Raw genomic sequence first — 20,958 nt, 5'->3', positions numbered from 1 at the left:
TAGAGGGGGTGCGCGCCGGTTGTGCCCTCCTCTAAAGCGCTAGTGGAACTACATGTATATTTTAATTGTTTTTGTATCCCACATCAACCAAGGTGGAAAGACGTCAATTACATCGTGTTACATTTTGAACAAGCTTTATCTGGTTTAGCTTTAATTGACAAGATTCGCATAGCTTAGGTACGAGGTTAATCTCATCGTCTTCCAGCTCTCAATTTCCGCAGTTATCCTGTTTAGGTAATCAGTATGTCCACGCATTTTCAGCGATAAGGGCTGATAATATTAGTCTTAAATGGATCTAAGAGCGGTGTAGCTGATCGGATTAATTGTAATTGATAACTGACCAATAGAGTGAATGGAGTCAATGATGCATGACCATAGAATTTACTTAAAGGCTTAGTTTAAGTCTTCTGTAAGTGACCCCCCGCCCCACCCCACCCCCCCCCCCCAAAAAAAAAACAACGTGTATTTGTACACAACCTCTGTTAATTGATTTTAATCTTATTGCCTAATTGTCTTATCAAATCTCCAATCTGAGTATCCTGCTGTGCAGTTTTGCATGTTTTATTATTTAAATGGACCCTAAATGGCACAGAGTCAATAAACGAATACACAGGAAATTGGCCCTCACTGTGACACCAGTGCATTTAGCAGGAGATGCACAGAAGGGGATTATCATGCCAAACATTTCTTAAACTAGGCCTTTTATCTAATTGCCTAATTGTCTTATCAGATCTCCGATCTGAGTATCCTGCTATGTAGTTTTGAAGTTTTATTTATAGGATTGGACCCTAAATGGCCCTGAGCAAATAAACAAATACACAGGAAATTGGCCCCTACTGTGACACCAGTGCAATTAGCAGGAGATGCACAGAAGGGGATTATCATGCCAAACATTCCTTAAACTAGGCCTTTAAGTTGAATATTGATTACCATCCCAGTATGCCCCCCCCCCCCCCAGGTCCGGGGGTATACCGGGGATAGCTGGGGAACTGGGCCGTGTTTTTACCTTCCAGGTGGCCCCACAGTGCCGGCTAAATGCGGTGGCTTTGTCTTCGCGTCAAATATAGCGGGGAATGAGCCTTACCTACTGTCCCTGGGGTGCGGGAGGCATTTGGCGGGAATTTTACCATCAGTTCGTCCCCGCAGGACGGGGATTTTAACCAGGGCTTGGCTGAACCGAAAGTCAAAGTCCCCGCTAATCCCCGGACCTGGGAGCCGTGGTTACAATTGACTTGTGAATAAAAAGTACTTGTTTACATTTGGAGGGGATATTTAAGTATGACCTCTTCAAGTAATTCAAATATATCTTTTAACGTTTAGCCAAGGACACATGTATACATGTTTTGGAGTGAACACTTTGTGATAATAATTTTCTTGTTATAGGTTTTGAAGGGGATATATGTTCTAATTGAATGACACTAACACTATGTATGGATTTGATTTGAATTTAATCAGACCCAACGTACTTAAAATTCAACATCTCAATATTAACAAAACAAATCTATGTCAAGTAAACACTACAATAATGTGTTTACTAGAAAGTGATTCATCACATAGTTTTACATCTTATTTATTTATTATAATAAGTAATTCCCTTAATACCATTCTATAACCTCCTATCCTATAGAAAACAACAAAATCAATACTTTTCAATGGTATTATTTTGGAAGTCTCGGGAAACCGATTAACACATACAGCCTGAACTTGCAGCCTGAGCAAAGTATTTCTTATTAACAACATGCCTGACAAAAATGGAGCTTACAGACGTGGTCGACTGGCCGAGGAAAAACTGAGATAAAACCCTCCTTCTGGGGAAAACTCAGAAACCTCTGCCCGTTTGTCATCCAGATTTACAGGATTTGTCTCGTACCACTAGATGTCGGACCTCATCACCCGTAGGCTCCATAACAATTAGGTATAGAATACATATCATTTATATGATTCATGTCACGTACTATATCAAAATATACAATTGTCAATTACAACGCTATGTATACAAGTGAGAACAAAAAGATCATTCATAGGATGAAATTGCATAATAACAGAAAAATTTCACCTTAAACATTTGCTTGTAAAATTTTACAATCAATTGTATCGATGTGAGCTTATCGACTTCCAATCGCTGAATGCCTTTACAATCATATACGCACGAAATGCTCGTGCCTATGAACCACTCGTGCATATAAAACGCCACCTGGCGATTATTCAATTACAAAGGAAAATAATTCTCTTCTAATTCGTTTTACTCAAACGCAGAAAATAATATATTTCTCAAGTTTCAAGTTGTATTTATACTCACGACCCACATAGGCATGAGAGATAACAGACATACATGTATCGAATTCCTCTTTGGCTCGAACTAGATGTAAAGGCCGATTTCTTTACACTGAATGTAAACGTTTCCGCATATCAAACAATGACACAGCTACAAAAACAAAACATTAAGACACCAGATTAATAACAGAACAAACAAAGATATATACATGTATAATACTACAGCACAAGAAATCTAAATTTAGGAATGTATTATATGGTAGATGACTATGTAACTTGTATGCAGTATCATTACGTTTGCAAACGGGGAAGCTAAACAAATTAAAAGAGCTTTTGTAAAATGGGGTTTTCAATTGATAGTCACGTGGCCACACATTCTCAAGATAAAAAAAAGCCAAAATATCGTTAATAGTTTTTATCTGTACCCAAATCATATCCTGCATTTTGTTTTGATCATTAATTAAAGTGAAATCAGTTCATCATAATAATGCATAAAACATCCATTCTATCAAGAGTGTTTTTAAAGATGCGCTCTTACTCCCAAATAAGATCTACCACAATTAATAATACTGTTTTAATATTCCAAAAAGGATTAATAAATGTCGGAAACAATGGTTGTTATGAAAGATACCAAGTTTAATTGGAAAGAAATGTACAGAAAATATGGTATTTCTACATAATGAGACTATAGTAGACCACAGTCAATCTTTTAGCATTCACCAATCATTTAATATTTGTGCGTTTTTAGCTATTAAATACACGTCGGTTAAAATATTGTTATCAGTAATAAATATTTTCCATAAATGCATTATTTAGTAAGTAGTTAAAGATTTATCAGTCAAAACTGCTGTTTGTTATACATGTGTATGTATTGATTTTGAAAAAGAGTGTCACTTTAATGGTTTGGGACACGGTGTAAACAGGTAAAGTTTCAGTTGTATTCAAGAGGAAGGCATAGAAATTATGTGCACATACTTATAATAAAGAAAAGATGTCTGGCAAATCATAAAAAAAAAACAATTAAGTGATACATCATACATGTATCAGAAATAAGAACACGCAAACAATCGAAACTCGCTATGTCGAGATCTGTTATTTCGATATTCTGGTTATGTCGAATTTTTTTTCGAATATGTTTGATCAAGTAAAACATGCTCTGTTTGTCGGTTATATCGAATGTTCATTATCTCGAAGTATTTCCCGAGGTCTATAATGTTGTTAAATGACTATTGAATTAGGAAGGTGGACAGTTAGGATTAATTAAAAATTTTCATTATTTTTCTATCATAAAAATAGCATATTTTAAATGGATTTTGATGTCAATGTTATGAAATAGTTGTTGAAAATTTAGAGTATTCTGTTTTCTTAGGAAACGGGGTATGCATTCATTTCTATCATCACTAAATTGAAATCATTAAAAAATGAAATATGGTTTGGAAATAACAAACGGTAAAACGCTATACAGTCGAAACCCGCTATGGCGAACTCTGTTATCTCGATGTTCTGGTTATGTCGAACTTTTATTCGAAAATGTTTGGTTAAGTAAAACATGTTTTGTTTGTCGGCTATATCAAATGTTCATTATCTCGAAGTATTTCCCACGGTCCAAACGACTTCGATATAGCGATATAGCGAATTTTGGCTATATATTTGGTATATATTTGGTCACAATGTCATGACGTAATCAGTTAACATTTTACCTATCACTTTCTTTATTAAAATTTTGTTGGTTGTGGGAAAGTCGAAGACACACATGCCTTCTGAATTCGAACGTATGTAGTTAATTCCTGCTGGGACCAATTTAATCCTACTCCCAGATTCCTGTGTATTTCCGTTGCATCTCTATACAGTAACAGTACAATATCTTCGAAGAAAATTGCGCCATTTGTCATTTTCAGATAATATCGTGGTCCCTCATTTCCATAATCACATTAGGGCCTGTGTGCGGGAAATTCGATGGGGTGGCGTGCTGTGATTTGCCAAGAATAAAAATGCAAAAAAGAGTCATGGAAAAAAAGAATACTTGTATAATAATTTGCTGAAAGAACTCTGTCATCACTAGCATTCATGGGATAGACGTCACTTTCGTAAAATAGCAGAACATGTTCCGATTGCTAATTGCTGCTTCCGTGTTTTTTTATGTGCAGGATAAATAGTTTTATGTAGCCTAAAACGATAACGACAGCGTAAGTTATTTTCACCGTTTCCAACAATATGGCTGCGCCCATGAGTGAAATACATTGACCGGCCTTGAAACATTTTCACGGATTTCTGTTTAATGAAATAAGTCTGATTGTTTATTTTAAGTGATCTTTAGACCAAGAACGTTCAACTTAAAGATTCACTATGCTGAGGACCGTGTCAAAGCGTAGTACTTCGGCTTGCACCAGGTAAATTGTGCTGCATATTACGTAAGAAAAATAGTGATATGATTAAATTTTACGCAATAGCCCGAATAGGCATTATACGTGATGACTTTGTTTCAGTTTCAATTTTTTTAAACTTGATTTAAGACTTACATAAATTGGACTGTTCCCAATTCGAATATGTAAAGAGATTCTTGGTGGAAATTTGTGACCTGTGCGACCTCAAAAGCAATGCTACATCATCGCAGTTACTCCATATAAACAGCCAATTTAGATTTTTTATTTCGCAACTCTACGCGTCCATATCCCACTTGCTGTTTTTCTAGCCAGTAATGACAGACCCCAGTGTTATTTTGAGCGGAAAGGTAACAAGCACCTGCTATAGTCTAAAATAATAGACGTGTTATACGGGATTCTTCCAATCCCTAACGTCTAAACGGGAATGTGCAAAAAACGGGGGTGTTTTAAAAATATTGAAATTGTTTTAAGTGAAGTATTTTATGGTTGAAATTGATCATAAAGAGTTATATTCATATTTTACCATGTAAGTGAAATGTTATTTTGCACTAAACAAGCATTAAGTGCATTAAAACAAGTTGTTTACCTTTCCAATAAAACGGAAGTTGACTGACACAGACAACAATTATGCGAAGGGGAACAACTCAATACAATCGTAATAGCTCGGCCTCCTCCGACAAAGCTTCGAGATAGACCTCGTTATACAATCGTAACAACACGGCCATGGCCGAAATGTTCCGAGCGATTTAAAACTGTGCCCTAAAGCCTTGCAGGTGCCCTTCATGTATATATCGTTATGTTTTGACAGAATGAAATGAAAAAAAGCCGTCAAACTCATAATTATAAGTTGGATATTTATTTTTTTGTGTACGGAACTAATATAAAATAACATTATCTGGTAATATTTCTTGTTTTTATGATATTTTATAGACGCTATATGCTTTAACCCGGAATCCTGATCGGAACAACTACCCACTTTTGATACTAAACAATTTGTACGTGAAGGATTTGCCATATCAAAAATCTAAAAAAAATCCGTCAACGTACAATTATTTGGACTAGCACCTGCTAGATCGTTCTAAAATAGTGATGCTTTGTTTACAGAAGCCAGTCTGAATAAGTGTTTCATGAAACACTAGTGTAATAAGAGAAAAGTATCGGCTAAAAATTATCAATGTGTAACTTTTGTGTTTTTATTTAACAGTGAATTGTTAATTATTGTGGAGTTACAGTTGAAGAATATATTTTACATTGGTATGGATCAGTCGACTTGTTGCATTCAGGTAACAAAATGAATATCCACATGTTAAAAAAAGTTCCACGAACGTGCACTTTTGTGGCTACATTGCAGTACATGCAGGGTTCAACAGTAACCTTTTTTGAGAGCTCAGGACCAGTGATCCAGTACTTTAAACCTACTAGACCAGACCTAAACTGAACTAGACCAAAGTGCAGTTTATGTGAACACACTTGACATTTTGTCGGACCTGTTCATAGATTATGCAGGCAATTTTTATGTTATGTAGGGCATTTTCATTAAACATGTAAATACTGAAATTAATTGTATTATATGATATAAATGAATAACAGGAAATGTCTTAATTATTTCATTCACATACAATTTTCACTTGTCACATGATAAATTAGACATCAGTTAGATAACAGGAAATCATTGAATAATTGGTGGCGTAATCTTCCTCGCTGAAACTTACAAGTCAGAGTCAATATCTAAATCACATTCAGAGTCTTCATCATTCACCTTTGGTATATCCTTTTGCCTATTGGGCCTTAAAAAAAACTACATTTGGTTCAGGTGCCTGACCTTACCTATGAAATAGGTGCCGGCCCTAAAACCGTTTTTATAGGCATTGTTTATTTTGTAAATCTTTTGTTTTAATGTGTAGTTTAAAACCGTTAAAGCTTAATTCAGAATTACTATTTTTTAAAAACCCTACCTGTTTTTAAAAAATGATGTTACCTTAACTAAACCATTTTTTTTTTTGGCCTTGGCTGTTTCACAAATTTGCTCCATCTTCAATTTACCATGATAAATTGATACAGTGCTGTCACCTGATATCTATGAAAGTGCCATGATAGTTTAAAATGAAATTGGCAATACTTGCTTTCGATGGAAATATTGGCTTTAAAAGCTTTTCAGAGCTTGTGTTATATATGTTTTAAACCCAACTTTATAAATAAATAAAACTTGACTTGAAATGAATTTGAACCAGCGTCTTTTCAGGAAATACCGGGAAGCTGCATTTTAGTTTGCTCTTTATGCACATGTACACTACTCAGATTTGGAATATAAACATCCGGTAAAAATGTGTTGTCAAAATACTTATACCGATGGATTTTTCAATTTTGGATATCATTTTGACACTGGGCCTAAAAAATTTTTTTGTTTGGTTAGGGTTACATCCTTTTCAAAAATAGGTAGGGTAGGTAGGCTTTTTATTTATTTATTTATTTTTTTTAATAGGCTTTATGTAAGAATGTTATTTTCATCATTGGAGAATGGTGTTAAAGTTATCTCCTGTATAAGCATTTAAGGTTTTAAACTACAAATTGAAAAGCAATTAAAAAAAAATAAAAAAAAAATAAAAAAAATTTAAGTTTTTTTTTAGTTTTTCATTTTTTTTTCAGACTGACTATAAAAACGGTAGGGTCGGCGCCTATTCCGTAGGTAGGGTCGGGTAACCCGAACCAAATGTATTTTTTTTTAGGCCCTGACAAAAACATCAGACAATTATGTCCTCCATTCTCAAAGTTTGAACATATACTGATAAAGTTAATTATGACAGTCATACATATAATATATGTCTAAATATTAACCTGAAGTACAATCAAGAATAATGCTATTAAAACAAGCTATCTAAACAAATTGTTAGAAAATACAGCCACAAAGACATAGCGATTACTGAATATGAGATGATGAAGTTGATCATCTGCTACTCAATCATAAACCATCAATTTTCGACAATACTCTATCATTATCATTAAAATTTTAATTGCTACTGTTAACCTATTCATTGCAGACTTATAACTGGCTTAAGATGGCGGTCTTTATCAGCTGCAGCAACAGCTACCAACACTGATGTGCAGGACAAGATTAGAACCCTAAAGAAAAGATCAAAGCTTCATGGCTATACTGTAGAAAAGGTATGGCCTATAAAGGCAATCCATCAGCCATTAATACAAATAATTACTGTTGTTGTTGTGTAAGCTTATTTATACTCATACTCTGGCCTTGCCCATTCGGCAAGTGCTCCGATAAGATTGTTGGTCATTTTATATTTTTGGAGCATAATGCACAGACATAATGTAACCCTTGGTGGAGCTACCCGGGGTTTTTAATGTGCACCAGTGTATATCACTTTCACACGGGACCCCCATTTAACGTCCCTCCCGGGAGACGATTAGTATTTGTTGAGATGTGTGGCGGGGAATCGAACCTGTGACCTTCGGTTATTTCAAAGAAGCACATTTATGAAATTTCAAAGTTATCATAGTAAAAATTTGTTTTATTACCCTCTAATATACATGTATTAAATTATTATAGTACTTATCGTCATTATGGTGTTATACATAATTGTAATCCATGCAAATATGGAAAATAATTATAAATCAATATAAACAAAAAAGAAATAATCTCAATGTTAATATCTAAAATGCACCAACACATTTTTGCATCCTTATTACCAAAGAACATTGATTCATTATTACAGACCTGTCCATTCACTCATTTACTTGTTTTGGATTTATTTTTATCCATAGACATATATTCATTTTATTTCTCATATTTCAGGGTCTTTTATTCTCAAATCAAGTCTGTCTTTTCTAATGGGTTTAATGTCTATTTTATAGCATCAAGCCTGTCTCCCATCGTCTTTATCTTAAACATGATCTTGCACACTGAACATTGCTTCTTTTTTTTTACAGGTGGATGAGGTTCCAGAACTGTTTCTCACAGCTGTATCCCTGCATCATGATAAGACGGGCGCCAAACACTTCCATGTGGCCAGGGACGATTCAAATAACTCTTTCAGGTATGTAAGCTCTGTAATTTTCTTTTAGGTTTAAAAGCTCTTTGGTTTACTTTCAGGTTTGAAAGCTCTCTGATTTTCTTTCAGATTTGAAAGCTCTCTGATTTTCTTTCAGATTTGAAAGCTCTCTGATTTTCTTTCAGGTTTGTAAGCTCTCTGAGTTTCATTCAGGTTTGTGAGCTATCTGATTTTACATTATTTGCACCTTCTGTACACATTCTGGCAACACTACATAAGAACTGTCCAAAAATTGATTGCTTTATTTTTTATTTCAATGATTTTATAAAAAAAATGGCGAATTAAACCTATAGCGTATATTACTTGTGGTCTTTAGTCAGTCGTCCTACCGACTGAGCTATGGACAATTACATAATTTGATTCTGGAAAAAGCTTTAATATCGAAAGGAATATCTACACTTCAATTAGCTTGGGGAAAAATGGTATATAATTAGGTGATATCAAGTACTGGGGGTATCCAAAGCTCTTCCATTTCAATTGGGTTGTTAGTTTAAAACTTTAAATATATATTTTACAACGATGATGAAGAAAGTAATGAAAACTTATACTAAGTCACGATGTTGCGCGAGAGTGTGGTCTTGTGTTGTGGGGGAAACAGGAGTCCCTGGAGAAAACCAACTTATCCTGCTTGGTGACCACTAACCTAACTCATATGTGCCCAGGCTGGGAATCAAACCTGGGTTGGTAGAAGCAAGTGCGCTAGCCACTGCACTAGCCCTGACAACTAAACAAAATGAAGTTGTTGCAAAATTAGAAGCTAGCAGAGATGTTTGAAACAAACAGATTTTTGCTTTAATCTTAAAAAATCTTGATTTATTATATACAGCCATGCATTACCCAGATAGTATAAAGAAATGATATTTACATTGGAAAAAGTTTAAAGTACTTTTACTGAATTTACTATTTTTGAAAAAATGTGTTGTCAAAATGACATTCCAGCAATAAAACATTTTTTTAACATTTAAGCAATAAAGCATATTTGCAGTTTAAAAAAAAAAAAATAGTTCTGAAAATTTCATCAATGAACTTAAAATTTACAATGAATTATAAAGTGATGATTTTCAAATGTTTTCAGTGTTGCGTTCAAAACAACCCCACTTGACAGCACAGGGGTTCCACACATTCTAGAACATACTGTGTTGTGCGGGTCAAGAAAATTCCCGGTCAGGGACCCATTCTTTAAGATGATAAACCGGTCACTGGCAACCTTCATGAATGCCCTAACAGGTAAAAATTGAATTAAAAAAATAATTGCTTTAAAAAGTTGTTGACATCCAGAATTAAAACAAATGGGCTGTTTAAAATTGATTTACTTCTTATGACCTTGACTTTTTGAAGAATATGATGGTTAACCGGGTATAACAGTTAAACCCTTACATCAGCATTGAGAATTATGAATAACCCCATAATTGTGTAGGAGACATTTTTTGTTGTGCTTTTATCTGTCTGTCTGGATCTCACAAAGTTTTTTCTGAACTGATCGAGGGATGAGTATAGTGCCGGATCAAAAAATACTTTTGTTGTCACTAAAATATGTTTTGCATTATTTATGGTAATAGATTACCAGTCATTGTAATTAAACTTTAAGTGGACAAGGCTGAATTCTTACATTAACACTTAACATTGAAAAAATTATGAAAGCCATGCCATTTGAATCTAAAATCTGAGCAAGCCCCACAAGCTTTTTACTTGTGCATGGCTTACAGGCTTGTGCTAATTTCGACCACAGTTTGACCTCTTGCTGTGACCTCTTTTGCTTCTGTTTTTTAGCCAGTGACTGGACAATGTACCCATTTTCCTCACAAAACAGAAAGGACTATAACAATCTCCTTGCCATATACCTTGATGCTGTTTTCTATCCGCAACTGCGAGAACTCGACTTCAGGTCAGTCAGTTTAGTCAGTCAAACTGGATTGTTGTCTTATTTGTCTTATGTGTATCTTGTGGCTTGTCCTTTGTCATTGGCATGGGCATCAAAGTGCAAAACCTCTAAACTTGGCAATAACTAAAAGAGCAAATTCAAATGAAACTTGGTACACAGATAGCCAGAGAAAATACACACATGAATATACCAATAAAACTAACTTTGATATTTATCAAGTTATACCCCTTTCTTGACTAAAATTATATACAAGTGTTGACATTCCCACTGGGGTTGGCATTCCCTCCGGGGTACTCTTGTTTAGGGTCTATTTGACAGCTGATGATACTTTTGCCCTTAAACATTCATAGTAAGTTTAATTGGCTAGTCTTGTGTTTCTATTGTTAATTTGAAGGGGAAAATTTGATCAGAGGTTAAAAATAAAAACAATTTTGATTTAAATCACTGACATTTTTACAGTAAAGTTATGCCATCTCATATGTTAAATCAACTATCCCCATCTGAACATCAACAAGTATGAGCTATCTCCCTTGTAAAATTAACTAACCCCATCTTAACATCAACTACATGTAGGTACGTATCAACGAGCTCTTATCATACAGTGCTTTCATTGCTTTGATTTTTTGTTATATTTCAGCCAGGAAGGTTGGAGATTGGAACATGAGAATCCAGCTGATAAATCATCACCAATAGATTTCAAGGGCGTTGTATACAATGAAATGAAAGGAGTCTTTGTAAGTTTAAAGGATTTTTATGTTGCCTCTAAAGGGATCATGTCTATTGTGGCCTCTTTCATGTTCAATGTCTAACATAATAAATTATTATCAAACCTTTACCAAACTTGGTGACCTTCAAAGAAAAGCAATTATATTTTTTTCCAGTTTACATATTACATATTTAAGGTTTTGTCCACACCATTACCTTGATACATTGTACAAAGTGACAGTCTGTTAATGTAAATACGTTTGTGATGACATTGGCCTAAAATGATATTATTTTCTGTTTCGTTTTTTTTCCTTTGTACTTAACATACTCGACATTTTACTGATTTTTCTCACAAATTAGCAATCTGTGCATGCTTAATCTCAGCATAATACATGTATTTCCGACAAAAATCAATACAATGTTTATTGGCATAATTTTTCTGGAAGAAGAAGGTACAAGATCTACTGATGATTGGTCATTACTCAGTGATGTTAATAATTTATTAAAACACTCTATGAAATTTATTTTAATAACTGAAATATCATGTTAACTGGCATAATTTATCTCTCAGAATTAAGAACACAATCTTCAATTATAGGTCTTTATTCAATAATGTTAATATCTCAACATTCTATGAAATTTACTGTTATAAATAAATTATATAACTGAAATATCCATTATTTTGTCAACAGTCCAGTCAGCAGAACATCTTTGCCGAGGCAGTGCAGAACAAATTATTACCCAGTCACACATATGGGGTGGTGTCTGGAGGCGATCCCGCGTACATACCAGACCTTACATGGACGCAACTGAAGGACTTTCACAAAACACACTACCATCCTAGCAATGCACGGTATAAATTTGTATTTACAGTAGAATAAAATTCTAATTTTGTGTCAAGTTGGTGTCTGTGATTTTTGAAAGGGGTCTGATACATTACCAGAGTGGAGTTATCAATGAGTATTTCAAGTTTTATTATCCCGTCGTTTTGATTTTTATTAAATATTGATCGCATTTTTTTTGCGTTTACGCTGTATAAACGCTTGCCGCTTGTGTTTATGCTGTATAATTGCAGTACAGCACACGAGCAAATTTCATGAAGCTTGCTAGCGCATCTCGGTCTTTTGCTCAGTTGCCCTACTGCGTTCATATAAACGAAAGAAAAAATGTGATCAATACTTATATTTGCATTCTAAAAAAAATATTCATTGTGATTAAACATTAGCAGGATCTTCTGCAATTGAGTATTTGTTTTTAACGAGGTGTAACAGACAAGAAACATTTGTATAAAAGAATAGCTGATTTTTTTTATGACGTATATCATTGGTTCAATGAAGTTGCGCTTATCAAATTGGAGCGCAATATGAAAGAAACAATGAGGTCATATTACCATGCATATTAAATGATATAAACGTCAAGTTTAATCTACACAATGGACTAGTTAGGCGAATGAAAATAGTTGAGCATCAACAATGAACACTTGTCTTTTATCATTGTAATAGGATGTCCCTAACTTCCTTTTCATATCAAGTCCATTTTAATATATTTGCATATTCTGGTCTTTTTTATGCGTTTTTTTACTTGCCATTGTTTATTAAATAATTGAGTTCTCTATGAATTCAATTGCCTATTAAGGAAAATATGCATCTTATCGGTAACTCTACAAGACCTTATCTGACTACATCAGTGGTCGAAATTAGCACAAGCCCACAGGCCCTTCACTGGTAAAATTTCTTTTGGGCTTGCTCAAATTCTGAATTTATATAGTAGGGCTTGTTAAAAAATTTGATGCCAAGCAATTGTATAAGAATTCGGGCTTGTTCATCCAAAAGTCTTATTTCGATGACTGTTAGATGGAAGAATATTTTTGCTGTTTTCCTAAACTTTGATCACTTATCAGAAACGCCAAACTTTTTTTCAAAAAAGATATGTTGGTGATAGAGCTTTTTAACAAGGGATGGTAGAGGTGAGAATCTGAAATCTTTCTTTTCCTCTGGCCTATTACAGCTTCTACACCTATGGAAATTTCCCCTTGGAAGATCATCTTCAATACATCAATGACAACTACCTTCAGAACTTTGAAGCCATCTCAGTGGACACTGATGTCCCCTCTGAGCCCAGATGGAATAAACCTGTAAGTGATTTCACATCTTTACTCACTCTGACCATCTATGGATGTAGAAGGATATAAGAGTAGTGAATTGTTACAAAGATTTCTCCTCTGAGTAAGATTAAATTAAGGAATGAATTGCAGAGTTCATGTCATTAGCGGGGTATGAACCCAGTTGGGCTGGTGGAGTCGGAGGGAAAATATGCTTAATTCCATTTATAAAAACCTTACAGTAATTTTTTCTCCCATTCTGTTAATAGAAAGACCCGACCATTACCGTAAACAGTTTTTCATACGATGTAACCATCAACCACTTGAAATCACTTTTACACGTAAAATTGAAAAACTAATAAAAACAATACGTTCAACATAACTATCATTAATTTACACTTTCTTAAATGTTGATCTAAGTGTTTTGGGCCTGCTGACACAATACAAACAATAACATGATTTGCATGTATATTGTTATGCCATGATATGCGATCTGAACATATTGGAAGATGTTGAGTTCATCGGAAAATATTCGCAATTGCCGAAAGGCAGTTCATTTAAGGAATGGAAGTTGAGGTGGACATATCTATTAACTTGTGAGTCATCAGTGTTTGTTTGGATGTTTATCACTTAATGCATTTCATAATTCAGTGGAAACATTTTTTACTGAACGTAAAACAGAACATAAGAACATAATTTTATTTGACACATAGCCACAAGGTATATAGTCATAGAATTCAACAAGTCACATAATACAGATACATGCAATGTCAATAAATAGATATGAATATTTTGCAGTACGTAAACAAGATTAAATTCTTATCCATTTGCACAATTTATTGCAAAAAATCTATTTAATGTCTTTTAACTCCATGAATTACAGACAGGAAAATGTTCACCTGTTACATCTGTATCACGTCATGACATATCATATTTCTGACTAGAGAAATTTCCTAAATAGATAAATGGGGTAAAAAAAAAATTGTAATACCTGTAAGTCATTATTTTTTATGAAAAACATAACAAGCACAGATGACCTTAATTGTAGCTGATATAAGATATGTTTAATAATTTCCTAGATAAGGTATGTCCGCCCGATTAGCTCAATCAGTAGGGCGTTGGACTGTGAATCAGACAACCCGGGTTTGATTCCCGGCCGGACCAGGTCACTTCTGTTGTGATTGAAATCCTTTCTACACCCATTCACACTGTACCACTGCCCCTGGCATGTACAGAAGTTGTCAATTTCTTGCAGAGGTGAAGGCCCCTTGTACAAGTTAACGCCTGATAGTCTGCCCAGGATAAGTGTGCGGTGGTTGAACTGTCACTCTGGGACCCTTCAATGTGCTCACGCCGGAGTATAAACTACTAACACCACCTTGATAAAGTGAAGTTATCCAAACTTTTCTTAATTGCTATGAATGTGCCTTGTTAAATGTATGATTAATATTGATCTCAAAGTTAATACATTTTACAGGTTGAAGAGAAAGTTACATGTCAGCCGGACACAATGGCCCCAGATCCCGAGAAACAGACGACACTTGCCGTGAACTTTCTTCTATCAGAGTATGTACTAAGTACAGTGGGTTTTTTTTCAGCCCAACTCCCCTCCTGAAAAAGTATATATTTTTTCCCCTACCACGGTAAAAAAATACCCTTTAAAAAGGAGCATTATAACTATTTTCCTTGATTAACTGTGAGAAACAATTAAGGTCTAGTGAGTTATATCCTTGATCAACTGTGATAGACAATTTAGGTATTGTGAGTTATTTTCCTTGATCAACTGATAGTCAATTTAGGTTTTGTCAGTTACGTCTCTTGATCAAATGAGATAGACAATTTAGGTATTGTGAGTTATTTTCCTTGATCAACTGATAGTCAATTTAGGTTTTGTCAGTTACGTCTCTTGATCAAATGAGATAGACAATTTAGGTATTGTGAGTTATTTTCCTTGATCAACTGATAGTCAATTTAGGTTTTGTCAGTTACGTCTCTTGATCAACTGTGATAGACAATTTAGGTTTTGTGAGTTATTTTCCTTGATCAACTGATAGTCAATTCAGGTTTTGTCAGTTACGTCTCTTGATCAACTGTGATAGACAATTTAGGTTTTGTGAGTTATGTCCCTTGATCAACTGTGATAAACAATTAAGTTTTTGTGAGTTATTTTCCTTGATCAACTGTGACAATTTAGGTTTTGTGAGTTATGTCCCTTGATCAATTGTGATAGATAATTAAGGTTTTGCGAGTTATGTCCCTTGATCAACTGTTGATAGACTATTTAGGATTTGAGAGTTATGTCTCTTGATCAACTGTGATAGACGATTTACGTTTTGCGAGTTATGTCCCTTGATCAACTGTGATGGACAGTTAAGGTTTTGTGAGTTATGTCCCTTGATCAACTGATAGACTATTTAGGATTTGAGAGTTATGTCTGTTGATCAACTGTGATTGACGATTTACGTTTTGCGAGTTATGTCCCTTGATCAACTGTGATGTACAGTTAAGGTTTTGTGAATTATGTCCCTTGATCAACTGATAGACTATTTAGGATTTGAGAGTTATGTCTCTTGATCAACTGTGATAGAAGATTTACGGTTTGTGAGTTATGTCCCTTGATCAACTGTGACAGACCATTAAGGTTTTGTGAGTTATGTCCCTTGATCAACTGTGATGGACAATTTAGGTGAGTTATTATCCTTGATCAACGGTAAGATAAAAACGTTTGAATCACATTTGATTCTCATGCAGTTTCATTTTCATCACAAATTATCATAATGCTTGTTGTCATTTAATCATTCATTTGAAAAATAAAGGGTTAATATTTAGTCAATAAATAATAGCACATGGTTGCATAATCCAATGGATTACTTCATCACCACCCCTGTCAAACAACCTTGAACATGTGACCAGACAGAGGGAGACTCCCATGTGCGTCATTTCAATTGCTTTTATACTTTCAGTATCACAGATTTAGATGAGGCCACCACACTCAGTATAATATCCACCCTTCTTACGGATGGAGAAATGTCACCGTTCTACCAATCATTGCTTGAAGCAAACATCGGGTCGGACTACTCTCCAGTTATTGGGTAAATTTTATCTATTGTTGAAGATTTTTTGTTTTGACTTAAATCCTGTGATGATCACTAAATATTTTCACTTCATGAAGACCAAAATTCAATAATTCAGGAAATACACATTATACGCTTTACGTAATTTACGAGATTTATCAGTAAAATGAAGTTAGGTCACCTTTCTAGTAAGTGGATTGATATTGGGTTAGATGACTCTCCAGGTTAAATTATATTTCACTGAAATTACTTTTTGATATTTACAACTTGCGAAAATTTTAACACCTAGCAATTGTGTTTATTTTGGAACAAGCGTTTGGGGATAAAGTGTGAAATTATGACCTCAAGGGAGCCATAAGGTTTTATGCATGATTTGTGTATTTGGGACCGGCTGTTGTCCTCGACTCCCCGACTTATTTTGGTTTCGATGCAGCGTCAGTATATTTTATATGAAAATAGAAGGAAAAATGTTTGGGACCAAGCTCCGACCTCGAGGGATCGCTGGTTCTCGAACGACCGCATATTCGAACGACAGCAGTTTTACTGTATATCCTTTTTAAAGCATGAGACTGAGATTGAAATTTAACTTAAGTATCTTCGTGATATTTGGGCCTGAGTACTGGTTTTTATAAAGGAAACAGAAATTGGTAATAACTATACAAAGAATGTTTTTTTTCATTTGATAGATACAATGGTTATACCAAGGAGAGCACGTTTTCTGTTGGTCTCCAGGGAATCCATCAAGATGACATTCCGAAGGTGAAGAAAATCATAGCGGAGACCATTGATAAAGTCATCAGGTATTATATTGTTATAATGTACTATTCATATCTTTGTCTACATATATATGAACTCTATTTATTTCTTATGATATGTGCATTTTGTAAGAAAATTGATCAAATGTATTTTGTTTCAATTTGTTATACATGTTAACTTTGTACAATGTTTTGTGGGCAAGCGGCCTCATATCACTAATAAATTGAGTTGAGTTAAATTAAATAATGTTCTGATTTCCACTTAACCAAATGGCTTGACTTCACTTGTTAATGATGTCCGTATATATTTGCAGTAACTGTTTTTTTTTATTAGAAGCACAATTTCATGTATTTGAAGCATTTCATTAATATAAAAAATATGTGATAAATTGACACAGATTTTATTGATGATGTAAATTCTACCTTTACTGTATATAGTTTTTCTTTTTCATTAAGAATCAGGGGTTCTTAAGTTCATTATCCTGGGATGATATCTTTTAACTTCAGACTATTGTACTGCTGAAAGACTGTATTTTGCTTGGACAATTGCATCAAAAACAAAAGAAAGTGCCGTAAAATGAATATAATTAACTTTGGGGACAATTTCAAAAGGGGTCTGAGCCCCTTAACCCTGCTTTAGGCAAGCATCCTTCATACTCACACAGACCCCCAGTTATTTTTCAGGATTGACATTTATCAGCTGTAAGAACCTCTGAAGAATATCCTTTTGCCTATTGGCTGTTTTACAAACTTGCTCCCTCTCCAGTTTACCATAATAAGTTAATACAGCGCTGTCACCTGATATCTATGAAAGTGCCATACATGTAGTTTTGAATGAATTTAGAAATCCTTGTTTACGATGAAAATTAATTCTAATCGACATCTTTAAAGTATTAAACTTTGCTATACTCACAGAATAATTTTTAGATGATTTTTTTTCAAATGTTTGTACCTTTTGCAGTGAAGGGTTTGAGCAGTCAAGAATTGATGCCCTGCTTCACAGAATAGAGCTGGGAACCAAACACCAGACTAGCAACTTTGGACTTGGCATTATTATGGTAATTTTTTGGATAAATAAATTAATAATTTGTGTTAAGGGTCGTTCATTAAGTTTCCAGGCTGTCACATTTATAAGTGTATTTGTTTAATCTGTCTTGTGAATCATCGTCAGATACCCCAGATACACTAAGTAACTGCGCTATGGTTTCGTTGTATTTCAAGTTAAAAGTTTAGCGGAAAAATGTACCGTACCATGGTTGCAGACATTTAGCTTATCAATGTATTCTTGATTAAACCGGAATCATGCATGAGGGCTGTTAATTTAGTTTCCAGACTGTCATTTTTTAAGATTATTTATTTTGTTGTATTTTATCAATGTGTTGATAAAAAAACTGGATTCATGTATGAATGGTTATTATTAAAAATTATCATCCATGTCTGTAAATGACTGTTTCTTTTAAAATTTTGATAATGGTGCTTTGCAGATAAATGTTGAAGTGATAAAGAGCATTACAATCCTGCTCAATTTAATTATATGATTGTATGCAAGCAATGCCAATTGATGCAATAAAAATGGATTCAGAAACTTTCCCCCAAATTAATCGTATTTTATGTGTTGTTTTATTCCATGAAATTGAAGTTTGTATATTTATATTCATACACATACGATTTTGTTTGAACTATTTTTAAAACATTGTCAGTTTGTTTGAACTATTTTTAGAACATTGTCAGTTTGTTTGAACTATTTTTAGAACATTGTCAGTTTGTTTAAACTATTTTTAGAACATTGTCAGTGGATGGAATCATGGTGGGGATGCCGCAGAAATGTTGAAGGTGAATTCCACTATGGACAGATTCAAACAGAGGCTTCAAGATGACCCACATTACCTACAGAACAAAGTTCAACAGTATTTTAAGGTTGGTAAATGCTAAGTGCTAAAGCTCTGACTGAATTTTTTGAAAAAGAAAAGTTTTGATGAATTTGAGCCCTGTGTGGGACAGCCCTCATTTCTATCCAGAATGTTAAGGTCAAAAGGGTCAGCCCTTGTAACTAATCAGAATGTAAAGGTCAAAAGGGTCATTAATAGAAGGCCCTCCTTACTAACCAGAATGTTAAGGTCAGTTTGGGACAACCCTCCTTATCATGTTAATGTTGTATTTATGTTTAATTGAATGTATTATACCTATCATGTAATAAGGAACACTTTGTGTTCAAGTTACTTGAAAAAGAAGTTGAATCTTGAATCTTGTAATCTTATTTACCTGAATATTGAGGTCAGTATAGATTAGCCCTCATAACCTACTTTCGGGCAGCTCCCATGTTCTGAAACTGACTATTCTCCTGATTAGAAAATGTGAACCTCAAGGTCCAAGATTAAAACTGTACGTCAACATGATATCATTTATTAAACTTTCAATAAGGTTCTCAGAAACTGGTGTTTTGTTTGTCTTCTTTCAGGCCAACACCCACTGTTTGACACTAGTTATGTCCCCTGATGAGAAATATGATGATATCCGTAAACAAGGAGAGCAGGAAAAACTTAAGGCCTGTGTGAACAAGCTCACAGACCAGGATAGGGAGAAAGTGCTCAAACTTGGTGAGTATCTTAAGATATTACTAGTAGCTGGTCTGGTTATTTTAAGTATTATGATAGCAAAGTGGCTGTGATAACCAGGAATTACGCCACCAAAAAATGTGCTTGGCCTTACCTGACCCACAATGCTTTGGTATTTATTATCGCATGGTTTACATTAACTTTTTTTTGATTTCACAATGTATAAAAAGATCAGCACTGTAAACAAACACCATGGCTTTCTGATTTGACAAATTTCAAGGCCTCCAATTTATGGTATTAAAGGTTTTTTTAAAATAAATGATAGAAGTGTAAAAGATTGATATCAATTCAGCACAGGTGCTACAAGAGAGTCTGAATGCAAATGGAGATTTGGGTTGCCTCTCTTGTATAAATTTTGTATACATTCTAATGGTATAGTGTGATTTATTGTAATTTACATTTTAGGTCAGGGATTACTAGAGAGTCATTATGCTATAGAAGATTTGGTTTGTCTCCCTTGTAAACATTTTGTATAACTTAACAATATAGTGTGATTCATAATGATTTAAATTTTAGGTCAGGAGCTACTAGAAAGTCAGAATGCTGCAGAAGATTTGGGTTGCCTCCCTTGTATACAGGTGGCAGAGATTGACCGGAAAATCCAGCCTGAAGTTATGGAAAAGACAGACTTTGGTAATGAAATTTCTGTTATATACATTTTGTGAACAGCTTCAATTCCTCAATGAACCTTTCCTCAAGGTAATATTGTCAGAGAAAATGCATCCTTTGGAGGAAACCTGATAATATCATTTTTGTGTAATATTGTACCTCAATAGCAGGCTATTATTGCTATTTTCAAATACCTTTTTTATTTTTTTACAAAGTGATCAAATGACAGTTTTAAGTTCTCATTTTTAGCTCATCTGTTTTTTTTCAAAGAAAGTTGTCAACATCGTGGTTGTCAAGTGCAAAAACATTTACCTTGGCCATTACTTAAAAACTATTAAAGATAGTTTTTAACAAAGGTAACTAGGTATTTATGTTTCGAGGGTCGAGGTGCACATTTAGATTAAGGCCCATTACTCTGGCACCCAGCATTTGTTGAGATTTGTCACTTTTATGGCTGTAAAATGAAAACAGACAGTAAGCTACTGGTTCTAATTT

At 34.3% G+C, this 20,958-nt stretch overlaps 1 protein-coding gene across 1 annotated transcript in view; it reads left to right on the top strand.

Annotated features, from left to right (window-relative positions):
• Positions 1 to 4,487: 4,487 nt before the first annotated feature.
• LOC128241746 (presequence protease, mitochondrial-like) overlaps positions 4,488 to 20,958 on the top strand; it is a 38,500-nt gene continuing 22,029 nt past the window's right edge. Inside the window, exons 1-15 of the mRNA XM_052958809.1 lie at positions 4,488 to 4,664; positions 7,697 to 7,820; positions 8,601 to 8,707; positions 9,798 to 9,949; positions 10,493 to 10,607; positions 11,242 to 11,338; positions 12,002 to 12,162; positions 13,317 to 13,443; positions 14,888 to 14,976; positions 16,374 to 16,502; positions 17,171 to 17,284; positions 18,201 to 18,297; positions 19,022 to 19,156; positions 19,698 to 19,836; positions 20,371 to 20,487. Of these exons, the coding sequence (XP_052814769.1) occupies positions 4,621 to 4,664; positions 7,697 to 7,820; positions 8,601 to 8,707; positions 9,798 to 9,949; positions 10,493 to 10,607; positions 11,242 to 11,338; positions 12,002 to 12,162; positions 13,317 to 13,443; positions 14,888 to 14,976; positions 16,374 to 16,502; positions 17,171 to 17,284; positions 18,201 to 18,297; positions 19,022 to 19,156; positions 19,698 to 19,836; positions 20,371 to 20,487 (1,747 nt within the window). The 5' untranslated portion in view covers positions 4,488 to 4,620. The remainder of the gene's footprint in view (positions 4,665 to 7,696; positions 7,821 to 8,600; positions 8,708 to 9,797; positions 9,950 to 10,492; positions 10,608 to 11,241; positions 11,339 to 12,001; positions 12,163 to 13,316; positions 13,444 to 14,887; positions 14,977 to 16,373; positions 16,503 to 17,170; positions 17,285 to 18,200; positions 18,298 to 19,021; positions 19,157 to 19,697; positions 19,837 to 20,370; positions 20,488 to 20,958) is intronic.

Source organism: Mya arenaria, chromosome 7 (assembly GCF_026914265.1).
Source record: "Mya arenaria isolate MELC-2E11 chromosome 7, ASM2691426v1".
Lineage (NCBI taxonomy): Eukaryota > Metazoa > Mollusca > Bivalvia > Myida > Myidae > Mya > Mya arenaria.
Note: the sequence above shows the minus strand (reverse complement) of the source record. Positions and strands in the feature narration are given on the sequence as shown.